At 62.6% G+C, this 19,071-nt stretch overlaps 1 protein-coding gene across 6 annotated transcripts; it reads left to right on the forward strand.

Moving 5' to 3' along the window:
* Positions 1–1,847: 1,847 nt before the first annotated feature.
* Positions 1,848–18,534, forward strand: CELF6 (CUGBP Elav-like family member 6). 6 transcript variants are annotated; one of them, XM_076348569.1, is made up of 13 exons: positions 1,848–2,062; positions 4,641–4,723; positions 10,957–11,005; positions 12,528–12,656; positions 12,791–12,870; positions 13,344–13,487; positions 13,901–14,045; positions 14,142–14,291; positions 14,626–14,688; positions 15,595–15,675; positions 15,786–15,929; positions 17,109–17,264; positions 17,559–18,534. In XM_076348569.1, exons 1-12 carry the CDS (start codon positions 1,918–1,920, stop codon positions 17,234–17,236), a joined length of 1,341 nt encoding a protein of 446 aa, XP_076204684.1. In that variant the 5' UTR covers positions 1,848–1,917; the 3' UTR covers positions 17,237–17,264; positions 17,559–18,534. The 6 variants fall into 6 exon arrangements, with proteins under 6 accessions (XP_076204684.1, XP_076204689.1, XP_076204685.1 ...); XM_076348574.1 differs by having other exon boundaries at positions 1,858–2,062; positions 12,531–12,656; XM_076348570.1 differs by having other exon boundaries at positions 1,874–2,062; positions 15,598–15,675.
* Positions 18,535–19,071: the final 537 nt, after the last annotated feature.

The following is a 19,071-nucleotide window of genomic DNA, read 5'->3' on the forward strand; positions in this document are numbered from 1 at the left end:
GCAAAGGCCGGGATCCCCACCGGTGGGAAGGGAGCACCCCGCTTTCCTCTGCCGCGGCCTCGCCGCGCGGCCCGTTCCTTCCAGAACATCTATTTTGGTCGCGTAAAACTTGCCGGGGAGCAGAGGAGAACAGGCAGCGTGTGAATCACTCGGGGCCAACGGGTTTAAAAATAAACCCAGGCGGCGGCGAAGAACAGCCGCCGAGCCCCCAGATTTCGGCAGGATTACGCTCCGCGCCTCCGAAACCCACCCATGGGTGCCCACCCTGAGCAACATCCCCATCCATTGGGTTTTATTGGGACACACTTCCATATGTTTGCACATCCTTGCGTGCACATGCACATACTTGCAGCTGTGTGCACATGCTTGCATGCATACGGGTGCTTGCAAACACGTGCACCCATGCACATGCTTGCACACACATGCATATGGGTCCTTGCAAACACGTGCACCCATGCACATGCTTGCACACGCATGCATACGGGTGCTTGCAAACACGTGCACACATGCACATGCTTGCACTCACATGCATACGGGCGCTTGCAAACACGTGCACCCATGCACATGCTTGCACTCGCATGCATATGGGCGCTTGCAAACACGTGCACCCATGCACATGCTTGCACACATGCGCGCACTTGCACACACATGCAAATGCATGCATGCACACACACGCGCTTGCATGCCATTGCACAGGCTTGCAACACAGGCATGCATCTGCATGTGCTTGCGCACACACTTGCATGTACTTGCACGCATGTGCACACACTTTCAACTATGTGTGCACATGTATGCAAGCACATACATGTGCATGCATGTGCTGCAAATGTGCACACACTTGCACACATGCTTGCACAAACTTGAACGTGCATGCACGTGTGCACGCGTGCACATACTTGCACAAGCACATGCACACGCGTGCACACTCTTGCAGACACACCCCCACGCTCACACATGCTTGCACACACCTGCACACGCGTGGCAGCATGCCGGGAAAGCCGGGCACCCCCAGCTCAGCTGCTGCTCTGGGAGTAATTAATTAACGACCGCGTCAGGTATTAAAGCCGTTCGGTCTAATTACAGATTTTTCGGGGTGGCGGGGGGTGCAGGGGGGAGGCGCTCCCCCCCCCCCCCCATCTGGGGCAGCCCTGAGGGGGCAACCGGGGTGGCGTGGGGTCCATCGAGGTGAAAAATGCAACAAAGTGCCAAAATTGTCCCTTTTGAGCCTTTTCTGTGTATTTAAATCCCGCTCTAAGGTGGCGGCCGGTGGCGAAGAGCGGGGGTGTTAACTCTGGAACCTACCGAGGGCTGCAGGGGTGAAGGCAGGCGGCCGCTCAGCCCCTTGGCCAGCCCTGCCTCGGGGTGATGGGGGTGACAGGAGGGGGACGGGGGGGGGGACGGGGGGGGACGGGGGAGCGGAGGCCGGTGGAGGCTGGAGGGTGACGGGGATGAAGGGGTTCGGGGTCAGCCCGGCAGGGGGCAGTAGTGGGCGGAGCCGGGGTACCCCGCGCCGCTGCCAGCCTCCCCTCCTGATTGGCCGCCGCTCCCTCATTATGCTAATACCTTGCGTCTCGCCGGGGCCGGCAGGCTGACGTCACCAGCCCGCTGGCGGCCGCGCGCGCGGGTGGGGAGGGGGGGGGGGGGGTTTGTGAGCAGAGAGGCCCGGGCCGAGCCGAGCCGAGCCGAGCGGTTCCGAACGGTTCCGAGCGGCGCCGAGCGGCGCCGAGCGGGGCGGGGCGGGGCGGGGCGGGGCGGCGGGCGCCTCCCGCAGCGGCGGCGGCGGCGGCGGAGCGGGCCATGGCCGCGGCGGGCAGCGGCGTGGCGGCGGCGGCGGCGGCGGCGGAGGCGGGGGCGGCGTTCAGCACCGCGAACAGCGGCCGGGTGAACGGGCTGAGCCGCCCGCCCGGCGCCATCGCCATGAAGGATCACGACGCCATCAAGCTCTTCGTGGGGCAGATCCCGCGTAACCTGGAGGAGAGCGACCTCAAGCCGCTCTTCGAGGAGTTCGGCCGCATCTACGAGCTCACCGTCCTCAAGGATCGCTTCACCGGCATGCACAAAGGTACGGGGGGCTCCGCGCCCGCCGGCGGGGCGCGACCAGGCGGTGCGTCCTGAGGTGGGACAGCCCGAGGCGCGGGTACCCCTGAGGCGGGGATACCCCTGGCGTGAAGGTACCCCGGAGTTGGGGGCACCCTTGAGGTGGAGCACCCTGAGGTGGAGGTACGCCTGAGGTGGGGCACCCTGGTATGGGGTACCCCTGAGGTGGAGGTACCCCAGTATGGTGCACCCCTGAGGTGGGAGCACCCCTGAGGTAGAGGTACCCCAGTATGTGTCACCCTCAGTATGGGGCACCCCAATATGGGGCACCTCTGATGTGAAGGTACACCTGAGGTGAGGGCACCCCGGTATGGGGCACCCCTGAGGTGGGGGCACCCCGGTATGGGGCATCCTGGTATGCGGCCCCGCTAAGATTGGGGTACCCCTGAGGCAGAGGCACCCATCTAAGGTGGACGCACCCCTGGGCTGGGGACACCCACCGGAGGCAGGGGCACCCACCTGGAGTTAGGGGAGGCACCGTCCGGCTCGGGGGCACCCCTGGGGTCAGAGCACCCCAGGGCTGGGAGCACCCCAGCAGTGTTTAGGGCACCCACCTGGGTTGGGGGCACCTGTCTGGCATCAGGGCACCTACGTGAGGTTTGGGCACCTACGTGAGTTGGAGCACCCCTGGGATGGAGGCACCCAGCTGGGATACAGGCACCCACCTGCCCGGCCCCCTGCCTGCGCTGTGCCCCAGGCCGCTGTGACCTGGCAGGACTGGGGTCGCTGCTGGCCTGACCAGCACCCTGGCACGGGGTGCAGAGCACCCGGCACCCCGAGCAGCGGCGCACCGAGGGGCTCACATGTGCACCGCTAAAGTCTTTACAGAACCCCCCACCTGTGAGCTGGGGGTCCGCTGTGCCGGAGCGGGGTCAGGGCACCCTGGATGTTGCCCGGACGGGATCTTGCGCTCCTCCGCACGCTGTCGCTGAGCCCCTGTGCCACGGGCAGCGGCTGCTTCGCTGGGACTTTCTGGGAAGCTGAAACCTGGTGCTTGCGGATGATGCTGCGTCGGTGCCCTTCGGCCATGGGGCGGCCACCTGGACTCCTTCGTTCTCAGCACTGCAGCCTTCGAGATGTCTCCAGGAGCCTGTGAAGCTGTTTGTGTGCCCCAAACAATGGGATTCGCACCTTGCCGGGCCCCTCAACGCTTCCTCCAGCGTGGGCTTCAACCGCTGCGGCCCAGACACGCAATTTAATTGTGGACACTCCTCTAATTCGAAAGGCATCCTTCCTCCCGGCGAGCCTTCGGAGCGGGATCGCTCCTGCTCCAGCCTTCCGAACTTCTCTGGAACGCCCAGGCACCATCCACATCGTCACCTGCAGGGAAAACAAAAAGGGGGAAAAAGGAGCAGAGAGGAGGAAGCCAACCTGATTATGGATGGTAAACACTGGAAATGGCACCGGGACTGACGCGAGCCGCTATGCTGACCTCCCCTCTCCACCCGCAGCGGGGCTGATATTTAACCGGGGGGATCTCTCCTTGCTCCCCGCGAGCGCAGATGTCCCCAGCATCTTGTCGCCAACAAGGCGGGCAAGGGACCCCGTCCCTCGGCGTCCCCCAGCCCCGCTGCTGTGCTCCCTCTCCTCCCAGGCACGCTGATTGTACTTATTAAGAGTTATTAATACTTAATCAGCTGGCGGATTTAATTGTGCCAATATTAAAAATGCATCAATGTCAATTTTATTCATTAAATATTTACTTTGTTGAAGGGAAACTGTTTTGCTGCTGTTTTAATATCACTTTCAGACGCTTTTGGATGTGATCCCAGCAAATCAGGGGGGAGCCCTCGGGGAGGGAGCAGTGCAGCGGCGGCACGGGGACCCGGGATGCTCCCGCGGGATCGGGAGAGACGGAGGGGAGAGGACCGGACCCCGTCCCCAAGGCTTGCTCGTCGCCGCCAGCTCCAGGCGAGCGAGTGAGCGGCTCGGCAGCGTGAGTCAGCGTGGGAAAACCTCGCCCCAGGCGTATTCCTGATTCCCAAAGCACCGTGATGTCGGAGGAGCCGGAGCACCTTTGCCACGCGAGTCTCATCCCAAGGAGGATGCTCGGGGCCGGGAGAAGCGTGGCGGCAAGCCGGGATGCGCGGCCTCGACGCCTGGAGATCCGCTTCCCAGAGGGCTTGGGCTGCAGTTTTCCCTGGAGCCTGGGGCCAGAGCGCCACTGCCCGTGCGCTGCCAGACTCGCTGCCTGCTCTTGCCTTGCTCCTTCCTTCATCCCACTGCTCTGTCTCTTCTGTATGGAGATCTCCCACCCCGTTTCGGGGCTGAGCTCTGGCCCCGCTGGCGGCGGTGCCACCTGTGTGCTGGGGTGCTGGATGCTAGGGTGCCAGGGTGCTGGGTGCCAGGGTGCCAGGGTCCTGGATGCCAGGATGCCATGGTGCCGGGGTGCCAGAGTGCTGTGTGCCAGGGTACCAGGGTGCTGGGTGCCAGGGTGCCGAGACGCCCCAGCGCCATATTAGCCATGCCGCCGGCTCTCCACGTGCCCGGAGCTTTGCGGCGGTGCCGGGCTGGACACTGACCCTGTCTCCCCGTCTCCGCAGGCTGTGCCTTCCTCACCTACTGCGCCCGCGACTCGGCCCTGAAGGCGCAGAGCGCCCTGCACGAGCAGAAGACGCTGCCGGGGGTAAGTGACACCAGGGGGTCAGGGTGAGCTGGCAGGGGGGGACGGTGACACCCACCTGGAACGCGGGCGCAGGAGCTGCTCCAGCGGCCGCAAACCGAGGCATTGATTTTCCTGCCGCCCGCATGCTGTTGTGCTTTCTGTGGGCTCCGACCTCCTGAGCTTAACAAAGTGAAAATAAATACTTAATTATTTGTCTAAATAAAAATCAATAGGGCCGCTGGTTGGCTGGGGAAAGCGCCGGGGCCCGTGAATTATCAATCCCTGCCTCGGGTTTGCGGAGCTGACGGAGGAGGACGAGGTTCACAGGGATGTGGCTTCCTGAGCTGCGCTCTCGCCAGTGGTGCTGTGCATCAGTAGGTTTAAGAGTTAACAGCCCACTTCAGCAGCCTCAAGGAGGTGCGGGGTCAGGCCCTGCCTGCAAGGCACGGGCTTGCCTGTGTCCCCTTCTCATCGCACACACCCATGTGTGTACAAGCGCATGTACGGCTGCTGTAGCTGCTCACTTCTCACCCCGCACCCCGGCATGGGACGAGCACAGGTGCATGCGTGTGAGCACACGCTTGCACATGGGTGTGCGGGCACGCGGCCCTGCGTGCGCACATGTCTGTGCGCATCCCTTCTGTGCGTGTGTGAACGCAGCGCTGCGTGGGGGTGCATCTGCTGGGGCGCACAGCCACATCTGGGCAGGCGTCTGTGTGTGCACACCCCTGTGCTTGTGCTCACACCTCCGTGTGCTCACCTGTCTGGGCCTATGCACACCCCTCTATGCTTGTGCACGCTCCTCTGTGCCTGTGCACACCCCTCCGTGCCTGTGCTCACACCCCTGTAGCTGTGCACACCCCTCTGTGCTTGTGCACCCCCCCCGTAGCTGTGCACACCCCTGTGTGCTTGTCCACGCACCCCTGTGCTTGTGCACACCCCGCTGTAGCTGTGCACACCCCTCTATGCTTGTGCACACCCCCTGTAGCTGTGCACACCCCTCTTTGCTCGTGTTTACAGCCCTGTGTGCCGGTGCTCACACCCCTGCGTGCTTGTGCACACACCCCTCTGTGCTTGTGCACATCCTCCTATGGCTGTGCACACCCCTCTCTGCTTGTGCACACCCGTGTGGGCTTGTATACACACCCCTGTGCCTGCGCACACCCCTCTCTGCTTGTGCACATCCTCCTATGGCTGCGCACACCCGTGTGTGCCTGTGCACACCCCTACAGCTGTGCACAGCCCCTGTGCCTGCGCTCGCACCCCCGCGCTCCGCGCCCCCGGGTCTCCCCACCCCGGCCAGGCTCCGCCCCCGGCGCGGCGCGGGGGCGTGTCCAGGCGGTGGAGGGGGCGTGTCCCCACCGCAGCCCCTCCCCTCGGCTCGGCCCGGCCCGGCTCGGCCCGGCTCGGCGGGGCTGCCGCCGCCCCTCCCCCCGCCCCGCCTCCCGCGCGCCGCTGCGCGAGCCGAGCCGAGCCGAATCGGGCCGGACCGAGCCGAGCCGCCTCGGGTGGAGCCGGGTCGGGCCGGCCCGAGCCGAGCCGAACCGAGCCGGGCCGAGCCTAACCCAGCCGGGCCGAGCCGAGCCGAGCCGGGCCATGCAGCTGCCGCAGGTGCCGGCGCCCGGGCCGCGGCCGCCCGTGCTGTGGGTGCCCGCCGGGTCCAAGATCCTCTGCATCGAGGTAGGGCCCCGCCTTTGTCTGCTGCCGGCTCGGCTCGGCTCGGCTCGGCCCGGCCCGGCCCGGCCCGGGAGCCTCTGCGTGCGCTGGGGCATCCGCACCCGCGGGGTGGGGGTGCTTCGGAGTGGGGGGTGCTTGCAGCCGGGGGCGGGGGTCTGCACCCGGGGTGGTATTTGCACGCAGGGATTGGAGGGGTGGGGGTGGGGGGTGTATCTGCTCCCAGGGATGGGGGGGTGTTGGCAGGGGGGTGGTGGTGAGGAGGGGGTATTTGCACGCGGAGATGGGGTGCGTGCATGCCTGGGTTGGTGAGATGGGTGTATCTGCTCCCAGGGATGGGGATTGGGGGGGTGTTGGTGAGCAGGGTGTACCTGCACCCAGGGATGCTGTGTGTGAGTGTGGGTGTTGGCGAGGAGGGGGCATCTGCACCCGGGGATGGGGTGCATGTGTTGGCAGGGCGGTTGTTGGTGATGAGGGTGTATCTGCGCGCAGGGTTGGGGTTGTGAGTGTGTGTGTGTTGATGAGGAGCGTGTAGCTGCATCGAGGGATGGGGAGGGTATTGTCAGGGGCTGTTGGTGAGGAGGGTGTATCTGCACCCAGGAATGGTGTGTGGTGGGGGGGGGGTGGGGGGGGTGGGCAGGGTGTATTTGCAGGCAGAGATGGAGTGTGTGCATGCCTCTGTTGGTGAGGAGGGTGTATCTGCACCCGGGGATGGGTTTGTGTGTTTGTGTGTTGGCTGGAGGGTGTATTTTTCCACCCTGGGTTTGCGTGTGTGTGTTGGTGCTCTGTGTGTGTGGTTGCAGGTGTGCGAGGGGATGTGCTCGGGGCGGGTGTTGCACCCACAGATGGTGCAGGGGTGCACGTGCGTTGGCAGGGGTATGGTTTTGCGCCTGGGGTGTGCGCAAGTGGGTGTTGGTGGGGAGTGGTTGCACTCGGGGGTGGTGGGTGTGCAAGCGTGTCGGTGGCTGTATGTGTAAGCAGGTGCTAAGGGTGTCTTTGCAGCCAGCGATTGTGTGCGTGGTGGTGGGGTGTGGGTGTACGTGGGCCTGGGGTGTGGCAGTGGTGGGTGTGTAAGTGTGTGCACGTGGGTGTGTGCGCACACTGGGTGTGAGCAGGGAGCAGAGAGTGCGTGTGTGCGTACGCGTGTTGCATGGGCTCCCACACTGTGAGTGCCCGGTGGGGGGGCTGGCCGGCTGTGCGCAGGGCTCAGGTGTGCGTGGGTGGTGGTGGGGATGGGGTGTGGGTGCTGCTGGGGGTGAACCATGGCCGTCCAGGGGTGCTGACCAGCACTGGGTGTCCGTGTGTCCACAGAGGGCTGCCGGGGGTCCCACTGTGGGTCCTGCTGCCGCAATGGGGAAACTGAGGCAAGGGGTGTTGTGTACCTGCCTGGCATGGATGGTGGTGCCGGCTGTGCACCCTGGGGTGTGTGCTTGTGGTTGTACGGGGTCCACAGCTGCGGGGAGGGTGCTGTGGGTGTTGTATGGGTGTGCGGCTGTGGGTGGGTGGGTGCTCATGAGGACTCTGGGCTCAGGGTGTGTAGGTGTAGGGGTGTCGTGTGCGGGTGTACACGGGGCTGGGGTAGGTGCGTGGCTGCACGTGGGTGTGCAGTCATGCTAGGACGGATGTACAGTTGTGCGTGGGTGCAAGCATGCGGCTGTGTAGGTGTACAGTTGTGCAGAGGGGGTGCTGAGGCGAGCGTGCAGCTGTGGGTGCGTGGGTGTGCACAGAGGATGCTGTGCGTGGGTCTGTGGTTGTGCATAGGGGTGTGCAGGAGCGGGAGTGCGACTGTAGGGGATGTGTGGTTGTGTGTGTGGGTGTGCTAGGATGGTCGTGCGTCTGTGCGGAGTTGTGGGGTGGTGTGACTATCCCCAGGCCGGCTGTGTCCCCTTGCTGTGAGTTCACCCCCAGGGCTCTGGCAGGGTGTTCCCCTTATGGCAGGGTGTTCCCATGATGGGTGGCTGCGTGTATCCGAGCACCTGTCTCCCTGCACCGGGTGTTGGCTGCCTGGGGACACCTGGGGTGACGTGGGCACCAGGCTCCCGCGGGTGCCCGCTGCTCCAGCATCACCCGATGCCTCCGTCTCGGCTCATTTGGATGCGTGGCGGCCTGCGCCTGAAATCCCTCTGGCTGTTGGGCATGAGGAGGAGGAGGGTGACACCGAGGAAGGAGCAAGGGCCGGAGGTGACCCTGTCCCACAGGGCGGGTCCCCCAGCAGGGATCCACCGTGGGCTGGCTCTCCCTGATGCCCAGGCTGTTGGGGGGCTCCGAATTTGGGTGGGGGACAGTGTCCGAGGGGTCAGGTGATGGTTTAGCAACCGGTGGTGACCCCCTTGGGCTGTAGCAGACCGGTGGTTTGGCCATGGGGTGCCATAGCTGGGGCTCTGTGGGGCACCCACGGGTGACAGTGACTGGTGGGTGCTGGGACACCCCAGACAGGGTCTCCTGTGGCCCTGGGTGCGTCAGCATGTCCTTGGGGTGTGCGAGGATGGGGGGGAAATGGGTGGGAGTTGGGGGATGGATGTGTGGGTGCTATGGGTGTGGAGGGATGGGTGCTATGGGGGTGGAAAGGTGGGTGGTAGGGAGGTGGGGGATGGATGGGCTGGTGTAAGGGTGTTACGGGGCTGGATGGATGGGTGTTATAGGGGTGGATGGGTGTTGGGGATATGGATGGGTGCTATTGGGATAGATGAGTGTTACGGGGATGGGTGCTGGGGAATGGATGGGTGAATGGGTGGGTGAATCTTGGGGGGAGGTGGGTGGATGGGTGATTGTGTGGGTGTCGGGGATGGGTGAATGGATGTATGGGGGTTGGGGGGTAGACGGATGGGTGTCAGGAGGAGTGGGAGACGGCTGGGTGGTTGTTTGGGTGTCGGGGGATGGATGGAGGGCTGTTGGGCAGCGGTGGGTGACTGTGTGGGCGCAGGGGCATGGTGCAGGGGTGCTGTGGGGACAGACGGACAGGTGAGCACCAGACAACCGGACGCGGGGGGAGGTCTGGGTGCCCACGCTGTCCGCTTGTGCCACAGGAGCTGGTACGGGGGCACCGAGCACCCCGGGGCGGGCACGGGGCAATGCCGGGGGTGCCAAAAGCCCCTTTCAGGGGTGTCCACGGACAGGGGCGTTTTTTCCCCGGCGCGGTGCGGCAGCCCTGGGTTAGGTTAGCCGGTCCCCGAGGCCTGACATTTATAAACATCAGCCGCTCCCGGAGAATCAATACAGTTTAATAACCGGCGAGCGGAGACGGGAGACACATCAAAATGACACTCTGCGGCTCCGTAAATGTTATTCTAAATCATACTCGCTGGGTTTATTACATTAAGCATACAGCAGTGGGCATGGGAAATTTATTCCATCAAAGGCCATCGTGCTGGTAAATGGGACTGGTGGGTCGGTGGAGGGGGGGCAGCCCCCCCCCCAAAATGGGGTTCCCTCTTCCTGGACATGGCAGGGATATGGGGGACGAGGGGGATGTTGGTCCCACGGGTCTCCCTGCTGTCACAGCCTCTGGGGTTTGGGGTGAGCTGGATCCTGCCCCCGTGCAGGGGTTGGGGTGGATGTTTGGGGGACCGGTGACGTGAGGGCAGCCGGGTGGCCCCCCCCGTGTCCCTCGGTGCCACCCCATGGCTCCTGGGGACCTGGTCCTCTCCCTGGAGCATCCCTGGCTCTGTGCTGACATTTCTCCCCGTGTTTCCCTGGAGACGAGGCGGTTGCTGTGGAAACCTCCCTCCTCTTCTTCCTTAACCATCCTCTTCCTCACCCCGGGGGGAGGGCTGGTGCTGCCCTCACCCAGCCTCTAAATTTGGGGACCCCCTCCAGGGGTGCACAGGGGGAACCCTGGGGTGGGGGTACATACGAGCATGGGTGCGACAGCAGCACGGGTGTGTGCGGCTGTCCCTGTGCGTGCTCAAGCCGTGTACGTGTGCGCGCACACCCGCCCTGTCATGCGTGACATCCTGCCGTTGCCGTGACGACCCCATCGAGCACATGGCTCGGGCTCCGCAGCATCGCGGGGGAAGCATGCTTGTTGCCGTGGAAACGGATATAATTGTAGCATTTTTCGGCTAAAAGAGGGGAAAAAGGAGGGGGAGAGAGGAGGAGAAATGGCTCCGTGGGGCAGCGGGCCAGGGACATGTGCACTGGCCCAGCGTGTCCTACTGCACACGCGTGTCACGCTTGCGGGTACACACAGCGGTGATGCACGGGAGGAGGCTGAAATTGGGTGAGAATCAGGAAAAGAAGAGTGGTGGCGGTGCTGCCGGAGGGGCCGGGGCTGGCCGGGCATTGCTGCCGCCTCTGCAGTCCTTTGCAGTCGAGGAAAGCAGGCAGGCAGCCAAGGCTGGCACCGGCGGCCTGGCGGGTGCCTGCGGCACCGGGTACCCATCCCCGGGGCCGTAGCATCGCCTTCCGCCGTCGGCATCCCCGGTTCAGCGTGGCCACAAACCCCGGCTCTGTTCTTGCAGGTCCCTCCCCTGCTCCCCACCCCAGCCCCCTGGGGCCAAATCCTGCTATTCCCCACGGAAGGGGTTTGCGGGGGGGCACGGCACGGCCACTGACTGCCCGCTCCCGCTTGTGTGTTGCAGATGAACCGCCCTATCCAGGTGAAGCCGGCCGACAGCGAGGGCCGAGGAGGTAGGTCCCCCCTTCCCCGGCTGCCCCACGCGGGCAGGGGGGCACAGGGCCACCCGGGGGGGTGACGGGGGACACGGTGGCATCGCGGGGGCTGCTGCGGGGAGGTTTGTTTGCAGAGAAACCCGCGAAAGGAGCTGCCTTTGCCGGTGACATCCAAACCCGAGCGCAGAGCAAATGCGATCTCGGCTCTCCCTGCCTGGCCGGCTGTGGGGAGCATCCTGACGTCATGCCATGGACGTCCTGACGTCATGCCATGAACATCCTGACATCGTGCTGGGCAGAGTGCCAGCCAGCTGCTCTCCGACAGCCCTTTCGTCTATCAAACAACCTAATTACCTGCCTGGAGCTGCCGGCGGGGACCCCAGCAGAGTTGGAGTGCAGGAGTTGGCCATGCATGGCCCGAGCCCCTCTCAAACAGAAACCGCTGCCCCCGCCCAAATTCTCCATGGGGGTTTGCGGCTCGTGGGGCCACGGCGTTTCCAGGCTGAGTCAATAATTTGGGCAAAATTGCAGGAATTGGGTCAAAACTCCCTGATGTTCCCGGTGCCACGAGCAAGCTCTGGCCGTGTAGGCACGCTCGGACATGCGGGATGCAAGCATGGGGCTGCCTGCCCTCGGCGGGACGGCCGGGGTAGATATCCCCCTATTCAAACCACGTTATTAAACACGCCGCGAGCTGGTCCTGGCACGTCCTGGAGAGACCCAGCAAATAAATTGCCCACTTAACGAGCATAATTGGTGAAGGATTAAAAATCGATGGGCGAGCTCAGGTGCTCGGCTCCGGCCCCCTTGCCTAGGAGGCGATGCTCGGACGCCGAGCCCGCTCCCCCCGGCCGCCTTGACCAGGAGATGGTTTATGTTTAACTAGACAACACACGAGCCCTATTCCCTTAACTAATTTTCCCGGTACCGTAACGGACAGAGCATTAATCGTCTCCTGCCATTATTTATTTATTTCCCCGGCAACGGTCTTGACAGGGCACCTTATTTTCTTTGTCAAATGCCATTAGCGCACGGCGGGAGCACGCAGCCGCGCAAGACAGATGCTGGTAATAATAATGAAATTCTCATTATTTACTCTCCCTTCTCTTGTGTTTGGTTTATTTATGTCTCCTGGGCACGGCCGGAGGCTGCGGGTTATTCTGTGAGTCAATCACACGAAGGCAATCGCCGGTGTTTTGCGGGCTCTCTTTGTATCCCAGCCGCATCCCGCATCGGTGCCGGGGGAGCCAGCTCCTCCATCCCTGGGAGAAGCTCCAGCTCCGGTCCCCGAAGCGGGAGCTGGCTCTTCCCAGCTTCACCCCTAGGCGATTTCCCTGCAGGAGAGGTTTTCCCAACCCGAGCGTTTCGTAGGATGGAGGTGATAAACTCTGTGTCTTTGCTGCCGGACCGGCATCGCTCCCTCCCCAGGCTCCGGCATCACCCGGCTCTTTCCCCTCTGTGCGCTGTTTGCAAACCAGGGATGAGGGGACAGGACAGAGAGTGGCATCCCGCTCTCCGACGGGCTTGGTTTTGTTTTTAGAAGACAGGAAGCTCTTTGTGGGCATGCTGGGGAAGCAGCAGAGCGAGGACGACGTCCGGCGCCTCTTTGAACCCTTCGGCCAGATCGAGGAGTGCACCATCCTCCGAGGGCCCGATGGAGCCAGCAAAGGTGGGCTTTGGGGAGCCGGGTGAGCACCCCGTGGGTCCGCCGGGACCCACGGAGGGTGGGAGCTGCTGGCCGGGCAGCGCTGGCTCCTGCAGCGGCCGAATCCGATCCCTCCCTTGTCCCCTCTCTGCCCTTAGGTTGTGCCTTTGTGAAATACGGCAGCCACGCCGAGGCGCAGGCTGCCATCAACAGCCTGCACGGCAGCCAAACCATGCCGGTAAGTGCTCGGCTCTCGCCCTGCCCTGTTCGGCCCCGTGCTGCCTGCGTAATCCAATCACCAGCTAATTTGATCCTCTATCTAATTGGATCAAAATCCCACGGACCGGCAATTTGTTGGCCGGATCAACTCAAGGTTCATCCCTGCCTGGGCGCTGAGCCCCGGAGGTGGGCGCATGGGGCTAATTCCCTCCGTGCTGGAGAAAGGGGCTGTTTAATTAACGCTGAAGTTCAAAATTGTGAACGAGGAGGGGGAAAAAGGAAACAGAGGTCAGGGAGCCGCCGCTGGGGAGAAAAGCCGGCTATAATTAAACTTCGCATCGATCGCTGGTTGCTGCTGCCAAGCCAGGCAGCATCTCTGGGGCCAAGGATGCTGCGGCCGCTGCGAGCCAGCGGGTCCCTCCCCGGAGCGGGGAGACATTTCAGGGGCATTGCCGGGGTCCCACCATCAGCCCCATCTTCCCCCCGTCTCAGGGCGCCTCGTCCAGCCTGGTGGTGAAGTTTGCGGACACAGATAAGGAGAGGACCCTGCGGCGGATGCATCAGATGGCGGGGCAGCTGGGCATCTTCAACCCCATGACCATCCAGTTCGGCGCCTACGGGGCCTATACGCAAGCGGTAGGAGCTGGCGCCGGCCGGGACCTGGGGGTTTTTGGGGAGCCCCGCGGTTTGGGGGTGTGTGTGTGTGTGTGTTTTGCCCGTGAAAGCCTGCGTGGGATTGTACCAGTGCCAAATGGGTGCGGATGCCCGTCAGGGTTGGTGTATCCCCATTTAGGGGCACAACAGAGGGCTTCACACACCCCCCTCCCGGGTGAGGGTGGCATGGCTGTAGGGCGCAGCGGTCCCATATATCACCTTTTTTAGCGTCACTTAGACCTCCTCCTGTCCCTGGGTCCGGCAGCGGGTGGCATTTATCCCTCTGAGCCCCCGTGTGTGGGTGCAAAGGGGGGATGCTAATTTATCCTCCCCTGCTCCCCCCTTCTCTCTGCCTCTCGCTCGCTTTCCCCTTTTCCCCCTTTTCTTTCCTTAAGATCATGCAGCAGCAGGCGGCCCTGATGGCGGCCGCGCAGGGGACCTGCCTGAACCCCATGGCTGCCATCGCCGCTGCCCAGATGCAGCAAATGGCCGCCTTCAACGTCAGCGGGCTGGTGGCCGCCCCCCTCACCCCCTCTTCAGGTACAACTCCCCTCCATTTGCCCCCCCATCCTGCTTGACATCCTCGGGGCTGGGGGGGGGGGAGGCGCTGCCGGCGCTGACGCCTCCCTCCCGCAGGTACAAGCACTCCCCCCGGCATCAGCACGGCGCCCGTGCCCAGCATCGCCACGCCGATCGGGGTGAACGGCTTCAGCCCGCTGCCGCCGCAGACCAACGGGCAGCCCGCCTCGGAGACCATCTACACCAACGGCATCCACCCCTACCCAGGTAACCCGCCTCGCAGCCTGCCGGGGGGCTCCGCCACGTTCCCCCGGGGCTGGGGACGCGTGCTCGGCTCACGCGGCAGGCTCCCGGGGGTGCTCCCCACCCCGAGAACATGCCGGACGAACCAGCCGTGCACCGATCCCCACCGAAATCCCTCCTCCCGTGGCATCGCCGCCTTTGCGAGCGTGGCAATGCTCTCGGCTCCTACGAAACGGCAGGGAGCAGCTCTGCCCCTCCGCGGCAGTGCTCGGCCGAGAGCCCTCTCCCGCGGGAGCTGCTCGTCCCCGGACTTCTCTTGCTTATTCTCTCTTCCTTCTCCCTTCTTTTCTCTTCCCAGCTCAAAGCCCCACGGTGGCAGATCCCCTCCAGCAAGCCTACGCAGGCATGCAGCACTATGCAGGTCTCAAACTTTGCTTTGCACTTCTCCCCTCTCTCCCCTCTTTGCTCCTCACCCTTATTTTTGGGGGGGGTGAGCGTCGCCTTTGGGGCTGGCTGGGGTTGAACCACAGGACTAGGGCAGCGTGCTTGGGCACGGATTAACGCGGTGATGCACCGAGTGCGGTGTGCCGTACCCTGGGGCAGCGATGGGGGTGACGCTGGTGCAGAGTGCCTTCCCCTCGTCCCCAGCAATGCGGATGTGCTCCCGGCACGGCCCTCCGTGCAAATTTTGGATGGAGGAAAGTGAGTTTTAATGCCCGCTGGGCTGAGAGAACTCCGTGGGGGAGAGCTGGCGGCGGTACCCAGGAGAGGGGGCGAGGTTTGGGCGGTGATAGAGAGCCAGCTCGACGCTGGATCGTGCCGACATGCCAGCCCACTGGTAGAGACCGCCTTGGAGGCACCGAGACATCAAAAATTGTCAGATGTTCGTCACGTGGCCGAATCCAATGGCCAGGGAGATGGGATGTGGAGAGAAGGGAGTCAAAGCATCCAGTGGAAGTACAGTGAGCCCGGCAGCCATTTAATTAGGAGCACTAACAGTGATTTTCAGATTTTCAACAGAAAATCAAGTTTTGGACCCCCAATTGTTGCTTTTTTTCAACCGAAAGTGCCGGCTTTCCTCAACCTTGAGGCCATAGTACTGCTGCCACCAGCATCCCTCCTGGGAGAGCCATTGCATACTGGCCATGCCGGGAGACTTGGGGCCGTGCCGGCAGGGGTGGGAAGGGCAGAGCCAGCAGCCCCGGGGCAGGAGAGGCACCTCCATCGAGGGTGGCAGCGGGGGACATCCCTGTCCCCAGCCCTTCCCAGGGCTGTGGTGGGAGCGGGGTGGGCGCCAGGGTCTCAGCTCCATGTTTCTCTCTTCCAGCAGCGTATCCCACCGCCTACGCACCCATCAGCCAAGCCTTTCCCCAGCAAGCACCCATCATCCCGCAGCAGCAGCGGGAAGGTGAGGGGTTGTGGGGGGCACCCCGCCGCAGGGCCGACGGCTCCTCGCTCCCCCCCGGGGTGACCCCCGCCTTGTGGCTGACATGCGGCTGTCCTTTGTGTGTCACCCAGGTCCCGAAGGCTGTAACCTGTTTATTTATCACCTGCCCCAGGAGTTCGGGGACGCGGAGCTCACGCAGATGTTCTTGCCTTTCGGCAATGTCATCTCTGCCAAAGTCTTTGTGGACCGTGCCACCAACCAGAGTAAATGCTTTGGTAAGTCCCGGTGTGGGGCTCTCCCCGATGTCGCAGCTCGAGGGTCCGGCTCTCCCCGATGTCCCAGCTCAGGGGTCTGGCTCTCCCTGGTCTCCAGCTCGGAAGTCCAGCTCTCGCTGATGGCCCAGCTCGGGGGTTCAGCTCTCCCCGGCGTCCCCAGCTTGGAGGTCCAGCTCTCCCCGATGTCCCAGCTCGGGCGTCCGTCTCTCCCCAACATCCTCAGCTTGGGGGTCCGGCTCTCCCTGACGTCCCAGCTCGGGGATCTGGCTCTCCCTGACATCCCAGCCCAGGGGTCTGGCTCGGGCAGCACCGATGGGTGACCGAAGCTGCATGGTGGCTGGAGCAACGTGGTTGTCCATCCCGGGGCCAAAGGGTAGTTTTTTTGTCCCGCACCGTGCCAGGACAGAAGGACATACCCTGCTGCTGTCCCCTCTTACGCTGTCCCCCATGTCAACCCAGTGCATCTGCCTGCGTGCCTGCCAGGGAGGGCTGGTCACCGCTTGCCACTGCCATGTCTGCTCTGCTCACGTGGCTGAGTGCCACCGCTGCCACCAGCACGCTCTGGCCTGCAGAGCTGTCACCACAGTGTCCCAGCAGCCTGTGTCACCTTGGTGGCCCCACAAATCCCATCACCCTGGTGTCCCCAGACCTCATCACCCTGGTATCGCCACAGACCTGCAGACCTTGGTGTCCCCACAGACCTGCTCACCTTGGTGTCCCCATAGACCCTGTCACCCCGCTGTCTCTGGAGGCCCCATCACCTCGGTGTCTTGGCAGACCCTGTCACCCAGGTGTCCCATGAGCCCGCAGACCCCATCACTTTGGTGTCCCCGCAGTCCCCATCACTTTGGTGGACCCTGTCACCCCAGTGTCCCCACAAATCCCATCACCTTAGTGTCCCCAGAGACCATTCCAGTGTCCCTGTGGACCTTCTTACCCCAGTGTCCCTGCAGACCTTGGTGTCCCCAGAGATGCCGTTGGCCCACCACCCAGTACCCTGCAATCCAGGGCTGCGCCGTTGCCCCACCATCCCCCTCTCCCAGCCCCCCAACCCGGGGCTCCGCCTGAGGCTGCCCGCAGGAGCGTCCTGCGGGATTTCCACGCCTTGGCTGAAGTAAAGCGGCAACCTGTGATGTTTACGGTGACAAACCCCTCTGTCACCTCGTCCCTCGCCCCCAGGTTTCGTCAGTTTTGACAATCCGACGAGCGCTCAGGCAGCCATTCAGGCCATGAACGGCTTCCAGATCGGCATGAAGAGGCTAAAAGTCCAGCTAAAGCGGCCGAAAGATGCCAACAGACCCTACTGACCCCTGCTCACCCTGGCCCTGCGGAGAGGTAAGGGGAGGGACGGGGGGGCCTGGCCCTGCTGCGCCCCGCTGCGATGCCCCAGGGGACCTGGCGGTGGGGTTCGGCTCACCTAAGGCATCGCAGGTGCCGTGCTTTCTCCAAAAACGTCCTCGAGTGTGTGCGGAGGTCTCTGCGCCCGGGACAGTCTGCGTGTGTGTTTCAAACTGGGATTTGGGCCCTTCCCTCCGTCCCTCTCGCCGTCCCTCTCGCCGTGCCTCTCTCCGTCCTTCCTTCCCTCCATCCCCCAGGACACAGGCTAACGGCCCCTTCGCTGTTTTGCAGGTCGGGCGTCCCGCGGTGTCTGACGACTTTCCCCTTCCCCAAGTGCAGTATCCAAACCCGTAACTCTCTTTCTTTGCAACGCATCCCAGAGGAGGAAGAGGAGGAGGAAGAAGAGGAGGAGGAGGAGGAGGAAGGTGATGGAGAAAATGGCGAAGAAGAGAGCCATTCTGGTCGTAGCTTTTCTTTTTTGATTTTTTTTTTTCCCAAACCGGTCTTGTTTGTTACTTAACGGGAACGAGAGAGCGAGGAAGACAAGGAAGGAGGAGAGCGATGCGGCGCCAGGGCTGAGATTCGCTGCCGGCCGCTCGCCAGGACTCACCGAATCCCTTGCCGGGAGAAAGGACCACGGCCCCGGGCGCCCGGGATACGATCTACCTTTGTTTTTTGTTGGTTGTTTTTTTTTTTTTTTAAAGCACTCATTTGCTGCTACCGATTTCCCAGGAGAAACGAGGAAAAGAGGCTCCAAACGGATTCTTAAACCAAAGCCGGTGGGACGGGACCAGCCTCGGGCGCTTCACCTGGAGGATGCTTGTTTGGAAAAAAGAGAAATGGCAAGATTTTCTTTTTCCCCACGTCGGGGGAAAAAAAAAAAAGGATCAAAGGATGTTGGACTTATAGAAGATATATATAAATAAGTATATATATATATATATCCCATGGAGCAGGGCGGCGGGACACGCGCTTCCCCCTGCTTGTCACTGGCACAGGGACATAGGATTACTTGTTTCAGAGTCATATCATTCCTTAGAGTTTAGGGACCAAAGGACTATTGCTTTTTTTAAATATATCTATAAATAAATTAATTTAAAAAAAAACAAAACACACAAAAAACCAAAAAAAAAACAGGAAAGAAGAAGAAAAAAAACCCAGAAATTAATAAGGTTGAGAAAAACCTCGGGCGTTAAGAGCCGCGAGCGTTTCCTAGAGGGCTCGGTTTCGGGGGGGACCGATTCGTGGGGCTCAAGGGCTCGGTTTCGGGGGGCCAATTCGTGGCCGGGGATGGGGGGGTGCAGAGGGGGGTTTTGTGGGGGGGGCTGCGGTGGCTCCCCCAGCCCCGCGGCCCAGGCGGGAGCCGGTGGTGGGGGAGTCAAGCTGGTCGAAAGAGCCCCTTGGTCGCCTCCGGGAGAGGGCGAAGCGATGCGGTTCTTTGCGTTTTCGGGGGGTTTGGGGGGTTTTTTGGGGGTTTTTTTTTTCAGCCAAAAAAAAAAAAAAAAAAAGAAAAATGTGAGGTTTCGGCAGAAACGAAGCGAAGCGAAATAAACTTATTTTGTCAAAATCGTCACCTTGGTTGGTTCTTTGGAGCAATCGCTGCGCGTCCCACCACCCTAATTCCCCCGAGAAGACGGCGCCGGGGACCCCTTTTTGACCAGCTCGACCCCGGCTGGGCCGAAGCATCCGCCGGGAATTTGGTGAAGCCGGGAGAGGAGCGTGGGCCTCTCTTTTTATTTGCTTGTATTCCCAGGAGTTACCGTTTTCTGGAGGAATTCACCCCGGCTGCGGAGGGGAGCGGGGC

This window comes from Aptenodytes patagonicus, chromosome 10 (genome assembly GCF_965638725.1).
Source record: "Aptenodytes patagonicus chromosome 10, bAptPat1.pri.cur, whole genome shotgun sequence".
NCBI lineage: Eukaryota > Metazoa > Chordata > Aves > Sphenisciformes > Spheniscidae > Aptenodytes > Aptenodytes patagonicus.

What these genes read in the sequence shown, in the direction of transcription:
- CELF6 (XM_076348569.1), top strand. Translation starts at nt 1,918, where the DNA reads ATGAAGGATCACGACGCCATCAAGCTCTTCGTGGGGCAGATCCCGCGT. An exon ending in GCCCGATGGAGCCAGCAAAG is followed by an intron (nt 12,657 to 12,790) that starts GTGGGCTTTGGG and finishes CTCTGCCCTTAG; the next exon opens with GTTGTGCCTTTGTGAAATAC. An exon ending in ACGGCAGCCAAACCATGCCG is followed by an intron (nt 12,871 to 13,343) that starts GTAAGTGCTCGG and finishes CCCCCGTCTCAG; the next exon opens with GGCGCCTCGTCCAGCCTGGT.